At 51.4% G+C, this 10,809-nt stretch overlaps 1 protein-coding gene across 1 annotated transcript; it reads right to left on the bottom strand.

Annotated features, from left to right (window-relative positions):
- Positions 1-1,481: 1,481 nt before the first annotated feature.
- On the bottom strand, positions 1,482-9,707 carry SLC18A1 (solute carrier family 18 member A1). The gene is made up of 16 exons (XM_054804544.1): positions 9,594-9,707; positions 8,419-8,614; positions 7,832-8,192; positions 7,110-7,168; positions 6,760-6,843; positions 6,509-6,601; positions 6,117-6,206; positions 5,117-5,160; positions 4,894-4,954; positions 4,673-4,768; positions 2,831-2,909; positions 2,655-2,706; positions 2,381-2,444; positions 2,158-2,277; positions 1,923-2,056; positions 1,482-1,601 (listed from the first exon to the last, which is right to left on the bottom strand). Exons 2-16 carry the CDS (start codon positions 8,540-8,542, stop codon positions 1,488-1,490), a joined length of 1,575 nt encoding a protein of 524 aa, XP_054660519.1. The 5' UTR covers positions 8,543-8,614; positions 9,594-9,707; the 3' UTR covers positions 1,482-1,487.
- Positions 9,708-10,809: the final 1,102 nt, after the last annotated feature.

The raw sequence follows: 10,809 nt of genomic DNA, 5'->3' as shown, positions 1-10,809 counted from the left end.
TTTCCTTTTATTCTTGGCAAAGCAGGGAAACAGGTGGAAGATAAAAATAACAGGTTTTTGAGAACGGGCTTAGCATTAGTCACTTCCAGTCAGCCTAAGAAATATAATTTCATTTTGTGTGTGCAAAGCGAGGGGCAGCGGGCCCACAGTGGATGTGGGATTGCCTGACAATGGCCAATTGTGACCTTTGGTAATGAGTCATAAGGTACCAAATCTCGATGAATTGTTATTATCCTCCTGTTTCCCGGCTGGCGAGCGCATCTGTGCTGTGCTGCTCGGGCTCCGGAGCAGTGAATCATCTGTTCTTTCTGGCAAGTGCAATGGCCGTGCGTTACACAACTGCTCATTCAAGACAGAAAGGAGTTTACATAAACTGCCGGCACTGGAACCAGAGAAGTTGTAAGTTTGAGATTTCACTGGAAAAAATGAGATCACGGGGAATTTTTGCTGACAATGACATCATTTGGTACCTCTATTTCTTCGCTCTCTTTTACTTTACCATACTTCACAGACCATTATACTCACTAATTATTGTCACAGTGCAGCTGCTCTCTTTCTAAACTAGTGGCCAGGAAATTGCAAAAGGGCAATTAAATCAATCAGTTGTACTTCTCATTGCGATGGGTTGGGGTCACAAACAGCCCGTTTCCATCCCAGCTGAGGGGCAGGGGTTGTTAAAAATGCTCCGTTAGTCGCGTACAATCACAAGGGATCTAACTGGCTTTGTTGGCTGAACTCACGTCTTAAGATTCTAAAACTGTGTCCAGCCTTATTGCCACCTGAATTTCTTAGAGTTCTTGAAATAAATGAATTAATTTAACGGATGGTGGGAGAGACACACAAGCAGCCATAAGTAGTGCAGGAATAGCACAGCACATAAAGCTCTACTGAGACAGCAATGAACTTTTTTTTTTTTTTAATCGTCTTAAGAGCACGTTAGCAGCACAGTGACACGTTTATTGACGGCCTGGCAGTGACACATTTGGGCAGTGTTGTTACAGTGAGGTTCCATGATGGGGATTAAAGCAGAATTCTGCAGAAAGAAACCTCCCAAAGCTGATGTCACTGATTTAATTTTCATTTTCTCCAGTGCTTTTCTTTCAAGAACAGTGAGCACTTTAAAGGAATTAACAAATGCCACTGGACTCATCTGAGAGAGATGTTGATATTATCCCCTACTGCACGGGCAGGCTGTGCTCAAGACAATATTGTTCCACAGTACACGCTGATATGATTCTCCTCATCTTCATAACTTAATTTTTTTATAGATGAGATCAGTGAGCGTGGGTAACTTGCAAATGAGGGGCCTAACTGAATGGATAGAGCCTCCAAATCCCGGTTCTCTACCCACTGCTGTCGATTGCGTGGCCGAGAGAAAGCCCGTGTCCATCCTGTGTCCGCAGGTCTTGGTCATTCTTGAGTGCTGCTACATCCATGTTCCGTAAATATAATAGAGCTTCAGAACAGGGCACGTGTCCTTGCACTTGCTATTCCACATTTTCTGCCTCCACGTCGCTGTCATCTGCAAGAGGGAACTCTCGCAGCGTTTTCTGAGTGGTGTAGCTTTTGGTTTGCATGGGGCATTCCTGGCTTAAGATTGCCTGGATAAAGGAGAGAAGAAACCGTGTTTTAGTAAAACTGGCGATTAATTTGAGTAGTTAACAGGAGCATTACCACGTTTAGAGAAAGCCAAAGCCAAATCAGCCAACAACTTTTGCCCAGGGAATACAAGCTGTGCGTTAGGGAAAGGGCCGTAGCTCTAAACTCTTCTGGTTTTATCGCCTGAGGTTTTTGTCCCTTTTTTGAGGGCAGAATAGAGCCCAAAAGGGAAGACGCAATCCTTGGCAAATTTATTCTAATCCCCCCAAAAACCTCTGGATTATCAGTCCCTTATACTTTAAGGGAATAACGTATAAACTCACAATCTTCTCCTCTTTAGCGGGAGGGTTGCGCAGGTACCAACAGAGAGGAGCGTAAGCAATGTTGATAACTCCAATGATGACCATCAGCCAGGGAAACCCAACAGCTCGGACAATCGCACCGCCTGTGGATGGACCTGCAAAATTAAGAGAGGTTAAAATGGCAGAGATCAGAAGGTGCTTTTCTGCTTTGGAGGAGGTCTGTGAATCTACAGCGGCCGAGGTGCAAGCTCCGTACCGATGGCAAAGCCCATGCAGAAGGCGACATCAGCTATGGCGTAGACCGTGCCGTAGACAGAGGTGTGGCGAAGGTCCACAAGGTAACCCATGATCGGCATCATCGAGGAGTCCACCATTCCTGCCCAAAACAAGCGGGACCTGATCAGTCATCGCCTTCTCCAAGGGCAGTGGCGAGAGCCGCATCTGAGCTGCGTTGCACAGCCTGACCGCCGACAGCTTACCTATGGCAAAGCCGAGCCCGCCGTTTGGGCCGATCAGCCCGTAAATATTTTTGGCTAGAGGTACCTTTGAGAGGAGAGGGAGGAAATAGATGAATGAGGCCAGAAGAGCTGTGTGCGGTGTGGAGGTGTATCAGCTCTGTGAAGCCGATAAACGCATGCAACCACTGAACACCTACTGACTGCCGGGCATGTAACCCCGTTTCAGTGCTCTCGCCCGCAACGCCCCTGCTGATTCTTCTACAAAAAGGTCTTGAGAGTGTCTTGCGCTACTTACACAAAGGAGACTAATTCCCACCACGGCCATGCCGATCAGGGAGCACAGCCACCTGCAACGATGCCGCAGTTAGGAGAGGGCGGATGTTCTCGGTGTGCACAACACCGTGAGCGTAACTCATGCCGAAAGCGCGGGGCTGGGCTGGGCTGAGCTGACATCTCTTGCGTTCAACTTACCGGCCCATTTTGTTAGCCAGAATCCCGAAGAGATTGGTGCCGATGAGGTAGGATATACTGGCCGGGAGGAACGCCATCCCTGAGAGAGAGAGAGAGAATAAAAACCCGTGTGTCGTCCCCAAGCAAATACAGGGGATTTGCAAAAATATTCACTTCGCTAACTGCCGCTCTCAGTTGGGGAATATCGTGAGCCAGGCGAGGTAAGCTGACATCCAGCGCCCGCTCTGGGGATCCTGTCCGTGCCGTGGTGCTTCTCCGTGCCCTCTGCTGCCACCACTGTGGTCCTTGTGCCCTGTGGAAGGGTGGGGGTCCCTCCATGAAGACGGAGGCACAGAAAGTGCATTTGCTTATTGCTGGGGGGAAACTGGGGCACAGTGGTTCACCTACAAGATCTGGGTGAATGATCTTGTGCTAAATTCAGGTTTTTGTCCCCTCTGCCTTAACAAACTTGTCCTCTCCTGTCATAGTTTCTTCCTCTTCCGCCTTTCTCCCCTTCTGCTTTTCACTTACTAAATAAAGAGGAATAAAATAACTGCTTAAGTAAAAAGCTTAGGGATCATTATGTAGTCAAAATTAAATATTTGCACTGTTTGCTGATTTACCAGTTGTTTATTTTTAATATATTCTGTCGCCGACTCTAAATAAAACTGATCAGCTCCATTTCACTAAGACAACTTCCTTGTTGAAACACACTGTTTAATTTTCTCTCCTGTCTTTAACAGCTACAGAAGGTGGTTAATCCTGCAGTTTAGTCCAAGCTCTTCTGTGGTTTGGTGGGGTTTGGTTTTTTTTTTTTTTCAGAATTATGGGAGTGGGCAAACCGAAGCATGCAAGTAAAGAAGCCCCTTGAGTTCGTAATAGCTTGTGAGATGGGTGACTTGCAGTTGAACCGTGTCTAAATCCAAACTGCTCTCAAATCTCAAGGACTTGAAAATCTAGTGAATGTATTTGGGGTTTTCTTTGATGTCTGCTGACCTCTGGGTCCTGCTAAGTCACCTCAAAGGTTCCCTTGAGTTCGGTGGTGGCAGGAGCAGCCCTGAGCGCATTTCTCAGCCCGCGACACTTGTGGTTACCAGGCAGCTACGCTGTCCCTTCGCCCCACTGCCAGAGGCCTTGGGACGCTGCTTTACCCTCGCCCACCCTCGCTCAATCACTTGCTCAGGAGAAGCATCGTAGGCTTTTATGGGGATGGATGCTCCTGCCTGACCAGAGGATAACTCGATTAGGAGCTCTCCCAGCCCTCCTGCTCCCAGGCTGCAATTCAATTTGGGATCTAAGTGTAGCCTGGGGCACGCCTCGAGTCATTCCTCAGCCAGTTGGGTTTTATAACAATTAGCTTTTATCTTTGTAGCAAACACAGACGATGTTATCTCCATATCACATTTTCTAGGCAGCTGGTAATTAGCACGTACCATCCTGTCCTGCCTGGGACTCTAAATGGCCTCGTTTTACTCAGAGCTGCCTCTGCAGAACCCATCTGGCTGCCACGATTGCAGCCCAGCACGATGCCATTATCTGCCCTGCAGAAGACGGGATCCGACAGGCTTCCCGTGCACGAAACAGCCTTTCTTCCACCGTTATTGCTCTTGTGGGGAGTCTGATACTATACAATTTTTTCAATAATAGAGAAAAGCACATTGTATAGCTACCACTGAGGACATTTCCAGCTGAAATTGGAGCAACACACAGCCTGGGATCACTCGCTCTGTGTGGGTGAGGATATATGTTTTCTTCTTTTTTAGAATGATATAATCCATCTTGCAGTGCCAAAGCAGGACCGGTTCTAGCTGAACTATACCCAGCAACTGTTCGGGAGTGGAGGCTGCAAAGCGCGACACCTACCCAGCTGCCATTTCGGGGAGCACATGGTTTGCATCATCCAGATGGGCAAGGTGGGCTCGAGCATGGCCACCCCCATGTTGGAGAAGCAGAGGGCTCCTGACGGGCAGAAAAAGGAGAAATACTCTGTTTTAGCCACCTCCCGCTGCAGGCGCGGTCAGTCTCTTTAATCAGGAGACGCAGGTGCACAGAGGAGCACGGCGCGTGCTGACGTCCGCCTTTACCTGCAGCGACCAGGATGTAGGGGTCTCGCAGCAGGGTGAACACCGGCGTGCCCCGGGTGCTCTGCGGGATGGCAAAGGGCGGTTACGTCGGCCGAGAGCCGCACGCGCATTCACACTCATCCTCGGCTCAGTGCCTGCGCAGCCCTCCTCCCCGGACAGCCGGCACCCACTTTGTTCACACCGCCCGGCACCGGCTCCCGTAAGCACACACATCTGTACTCACCTCCGGGGAGATCTTGGAGGGCTGCAGTATGCAGAGTTGCAAAGCTGGGAAGAAAACCCTGATGTTAGTGTACTGCTGGAGACAGCACCGCTTCAATCCCTCTGGCTTTTCCTTCAGCACAACCCCTTCCATCGGCAGAGCCCCTGGGGATGCAGTAACTGTGTCTGGGGACATCGTTCAAGCGGGCAGAGGGAGGGCTGGGTGCCGGGTGGGTGCCAGCCCCGTTCCCACGGGAGGGAGCAGCAAAACTCCCTGAAGTGGACGGTGTTCAAAGTGTTTTGTCAACCCGTGAAGCAGTCAAATATGCAAATGCTCTTCGTCAGGCTGCCAGCTGCCTGCTGGGGAGCCACGGCTAGAGCACGACAGGACTTAGATGTGGAAAAGAACAGGATTAAAAAGAAAGTTTCATATGTATGGGACCTACGTTTCATTTCCAAAAGCTCTTACATGCTTCATTAAAGATGTCTTGCATTCCATCTAGGCAAAGATGGTAACTGTGACTATAATTTAATTAGCTTACTACTTCCCACTAAAAATGCAGGTTTCTGCTGTCTATAACTTTGCCGATTTACGCTGGGGCTCTCGTGGCCTGCGTCTCTAATACAGCTATCGGAGAAAGAACAAGGATCACCATTTACTAATTCCTGCATGGCACGGTGAAGAGGCTGCAGACAAGCGTGCCTTTTACACAGAACGCGCAGTTCAAAGAGCTTTACTGAATGTGCTATTCAAGCCATTAAAGCAATCAAGGGGCTTATTAAGTAATGAGGGACTAATTCTTACTATATTGCTATGTCAATCATCTGGTGGTAGAAAACATATGATTTAGCAATAACAGAATAACCAGTGCTGATGATATTACCCGTGTTGTATTAATCTGCCTCTTCCTTCACACAACCCCTGTGAGATTTTCCCTGAAATGTCTGCATTTAAATCTTTTCCTGTGCTTTTTTTTTTTTTTTCAATTTTTTTCGTCAGATTAAACCATTTGGCTTCTCACCTCCATCCAAGAGGGCGAGGAACGCCAGGACCAGGAAGGGAGACGATTTCCCCACGAATTCGTACATCACACTCCCAAAGGGTGCCCCGACTGCAAGGGAAAGGCTGCGTCACGCAGCGGCAGTGCCACCGTCCCCAGCGCCCGGGCAGCAACGCTCGGCTCCTGCCGCCGTGGTTTTCTCTGAATCCCCCGGCGGGTGTTTGGTGGAGGCGGTGGGAAGGTGTCGGGTCCCGCGGGCAGTGGCAGAGGGAGGGAGGGGGACGGGCCAGCCATGCCCACGGGACGCCGCCGGGGAGGGGGCACGGCCGGGCAGGTGGAAGCTGTCGGTGACGGCCGGCAAGGCTCCGGAGATGCCCTCGATGTAATCCTCGCTGGGAGCAAGGTTTCCTTACTCAGCACACCCAAGGCCAAGCCTCCGAGAGCGATCCCCATCGCGTTGCCCCTCTCGAAGTCGTCTGTGTACACGCTGGCCAGCATGCCCAAGCCTGGGAGCGGGGAGAACGCAGAGGCCATGTGAGGCTGGCTGGTACCGTGGTGGTGGGCTCCTCGCTGCAAGCAGCCTGGGCTTTTGGGGGGATTTAACTGATTGAACCCAGACAAGGGGAGCTGATGTAGAAGACTGTGGTGTAGCTAAACCATTTACCTGCAACTGATGAGAACGACGACCCAATGCCCTGGAGAGCTCGGGCGATGAACAGCAAGGTGTAGGTGCCTGAGAAAGCAAACACTGCGGAGGAAGGAGAGAGATGGCGTCAGGCAGAACTGCGGACTGAGCGTTAAAACCCTGAGAGGGTAACAGCGGCCTCAGCGTGCACCGTTTTGGGTGCTGGAGGGTGTTGGGTGCCACTCATCATTTCTCGTCACTGATTTTGGAGACCAGTTCCACTGCTCTCGCTCCTTTTGCCCTGCACGGGGACAGCGGTGCAGGCACAGACCAAAGTGTTTTCTCCTGTGCTGCTGCGTAGGGAGGGCAGACCGAAGGACGATACTCACTGACTGTGGAGAGGAACATGATGATGAATCCGATGAACATGGGGATGTGGTATCCTATCCTGGAAAGGGAAAAAAAGAGGTACCATCTCAGGGAGGATTCCTCTTTCCGGGATGAGATCGGGTCTTGCTGCCCAGCCTTAACACACACGTCTCCATGGGCTGGTGGGCATCTCCCGAACGTGTGGATGTGCCTGTGGGTGCTGTTCAAGGAAGCGTCCGGTGTCCGAGTGCCCCCAGATAATACTGTAAAGCACGCTCAGAGACGCGGCTCTGTTTTGCCAACTCGTCTGCCCACCCAGAGCACGTGGAGACGAGCCCAGCACCCCTCACGTGTCTGCTACAGGCAAAGCAAAACTCAGGGCCAGAAAATCCAAACAACGACATTATATCCATACCGGGGTGGGAATCTTTGTCTATTTGATGGTTACTGGTATTAAATAGCATCTGTCCGCACCTGAGGAGAGCATTAGTGAGGCTCATGTTGTAATATAAGCTTGCAAGCCCTTTGTAGGCTTTTAGAAAAGATAAAATTCATGCTTATTTTGATGCATATATTCTCCCCTTGCTATTCTACCCACCGGTTCCTGTAATCCCGCGATTGCAGTGGCTGCACGTGTGAGCGCAGACCTTTACTGCTCAGCTGATGGTGATTTCATGAGCAGGCAGGAGCTGCCTGTCCCTGAAGGGCTACACCCCGGTACAAACCCGGGTCTCTGACCTACCTGTTGGTCAGGAGACCTACGGAGGGGTTGACCACCAGCTGTACGAGAGCCTTGGAGGCAAACAGCAGCCCTACGCGGATGTTTTCCTTGGCGAGGAACTCCTTGCCCTCCGGGCAGCCGCTGGGTGATGGGGGGCTGCTGGCGGGGGGCTGCAGCGGGCGGCTGCTCTCCGTCCCGTTCACCAGCTCCGTGGCACTGGTGGAGCCCGAGACAGTCAGCGTGGTGTTATCAAAGTAGGAGAACACGGAGGAGAAAGGAGGAGCCTTCAAGGCTGGTGGAGCTGGCTCAGTCTGGGCTGGGGCAAGAGATCTGTTGGCGCCTTCGTACTCTGTTATATAAAGGAAGGTGGGGACGATCGGTACTGGAACAAAAGCCAGGGAAGGGATTAGTTAGTGATTTTACTCCGTTTTCTGGCTCGGCATGCAGCTCAACTGGATGGTGCTGGCTAGATGTTGGTGTCCTGCAAGGTCGCAGCACCCAGCCCTCCCCACGGTGCAAAGACCCTGCCAGCATCATCCGGAGACCGACCGAGGAGCTGAAACCCCCAGGCAGCACCCGAGGAGCGCAGCGAGAGCCCCGCACCGTACCCACGACCGTCAGCAGCATGTTGTCCAGCAGCAGCGCGACGAACACCACCACCAGCACCAGCCTCCGCGACACCCTGCCCGTTGCCAGCCAGCGCCAGGGTACGCGTGGGGCGGCCGGGGACATGGCCGAGAGCCTGGAGCTCACAGCTTGGGTCCAGCTGGCTCCTGCTCCTCAGGACTGAAGGTCTCCTATAACCTTTAAAGAAAACAGTCTGGGTTACAACCTCCCGCAGCTCGTGGCTTCTCCCTTGGGAAGGCAACTCCTGAGGTCACTCTGTGTGTCCTCCAAGAGCTGGGTGCTCTTCCCTAGGCTCTGGGACCACCAGCTTTGCCATCAAAGACCTTGGTTTTATCAAGCTTGCATTTAAAGCTGCAGATGGAGCGCGCTCCAACCCATTTCCATTCCCCTGAGACATCTTGTACCTGCTTCAAGGCATCGCTTAAGTCTTCTCCCAAAGACTCAAAGCGCAGATCAAGCCGGTAGCTTATCTGTGGTAATCTCTACATCTTTTATTCCATGTTTGTTCTTTGGAGATTAAATTAGGTCTCAAAGGAAATTCATTTACCTTACATGTCTTTTCATTTGACCTAATTGAAATGTCATGGCAAGATACAGGACTTAAAAGCCTAACATAGGTGATTAAGATCAGAGCTTCAGAGGGACTGAGAGAAGATTGCTTGCTCAGTCACACTGAAAATATCAATCAGAAATTTGCACTAAACCAACCAAACAATTAGCCATTTACGTTCTTATAGCTTGTAGGCACTTCAGGGACTAAGTGGCAAAATGGATGGAGCTGAGTCCGAACTATCACTCTTTCCAATACTCCTGTGGTTTCCTGAAATCCCAGCCAATGATATTTATCAATTTTTAATTAAAAAAAGCAAACCATCCAAAACCGCTATCATCAAATATGAGTGCCACACAAGTCAGTTGGGAAACAGGGTTGGTTTCTCACTGTACTTCCAAGTAGTAGCAAGGACCAAATAATAGAATTAATGCCAGAGAAGATAGAGAGAGATATATATAAAAATTAGAGAGAGCGAGCGAGTAAGGAAGCATAGACAATAAAGACATGTAGACTAATGTAGCCCTTATGTCTCAAGCCACAAACCCTGTCCCCTTCTCGGGGATGCAAACCTGTTGCGTGGAGCAGAGGAAAATGAACTCTTACCCTGGAGCCAATCTTGGTGCGAGGAGCCGGCTGCTGCTGCGGGAGGTGGAGTGGTCTGCAGCCGCCGCTCCCGCAGGATTTATGGTCACCTTTTATCAGAAGAGGATATGAGCGTCCCTCTTCCATGGAGATTTAATTGGAACCTCAAACAAGTTTCGTTCAGCCCTGCAGCTCCCTCTGCGTCAGAGCAGGATGACGGGGTGGGCTGAGGGGGACGGGGAGGAGAGAGGCGGGAGTGTTTATCTGCAGCAGAGGCACCCGCTCTCCCGGCTTTCATCAACGCTTATGTCTCTCCGAGCACCTTAACTCTTGCCTGGGTCTGAGCACGCCGAGCACGTGGCCCTGGGACTGTACAGCCCTCTCCTCCATGGGGGAAACCTGCTCTGCCCCGTAGTTACGAGTGGCAGCGAACGGGTTCGTCACCGGGAGGCGAGGCTGGCATCGTTAAATGGCCCTGGGAAACGCATTTAGAAAACACATAATAGCCCAGGTCTTGGACTGCTGTCCAGTGACTGATGGCCGCGCTCTCGCTGCCTGGAGCTGCCGCCCTCCTTCCAACTCTGACTCCACGTTCCGCGTCCCGGGGTAAAACCAGGCAGATTTCACCGACAAGACCTGCAGCACCCCGGGGATTTTTGATTAACTCCAAAGGTCAGGGAGCACAATTTGATGAGAGAAGGACATCGCATCGGTCGCTCTTCCCCGCTCCCTCTGCGCGTGTTTGTGCATCGTCATGGACCGTACGTGTCCCGCGGACGTTGGCAGCAGGCGCCGGCGCGTGGGCTGACGCGCGCGCGTCACTGCGTGCACCGGGCATGTGGTGAAGGAGATGCATCAGGGGAAGGACTCACTGTGCGGCTGGGAGAGGCTTCTGCAGGACACAGAGCCCAAAAGGCAGGAGCTGGGGGGTTTGGCTAAAGGGTCTGCGTGGAGGCTTTGCGGGGAGATCTGCATCGCTTTGCAGCCTGCAACGGGAGGGAGAGGAGCCGCAGGTCCTGCGGTCCCCATAGCAGGCAGTACCGGCGTCGCTGCTTCTCCCGCGGGACGTGGTACATTTTTAGCATTAGAAGGAAAATAAACGGAAAGAAAGCTCTTCCTCAAAAGGAAAAGAGAAATATTTCGGTCACTGAGTTTCAGGCTGTGGGCTGGTCCATAGGATGCTGACAAGAGCCTTTGCCTAGTCCACAACATAGATCAGCTTGTCAGGATTTCCAAA

Source organism: Grus americana, chromosome 26 (genome assembly GCF_028858705.1).
Source record: "Grus americana isolate bGruAme1 chromosome 26, bGruAme1.mat, whole genome shotgun sequence".
Classification (NCBI taxonomy): Eukaryota; Metazoa; Chordata; class Aves; order Gruiformes; family Gruidae; genus Grus; species Grus americana.
This window is presented reverse-complemented; position numbering and strand designations above follow the sequence as displayed.

Excerpts from the sequence above, each read along its gene's own strand:
- SLC18A1 (XM_054804544.1), bottom strand. The coding sequence starts at position 8,542 with ATGTCCCCGGCCGCCCCACGCGTACCCTGGCGCTGGCTGGCAACGGGC. Across the intron at positions 8,193-8,418 it reads CATGCTGCTGACGGTCGTGG|TACCGATCGTCCCCACCTTC; the intron begins GTACGGTGCGGG and ends CTTTTGTTCCAG. Across the intron at positions 4,955-5,116 it reads CCTCCAAGATCTCCCCGGAG|AGCACCCGGGGCACGCCGGT; the intron begins GTGAGTACAGAT and ends GCCATCCCGCAG.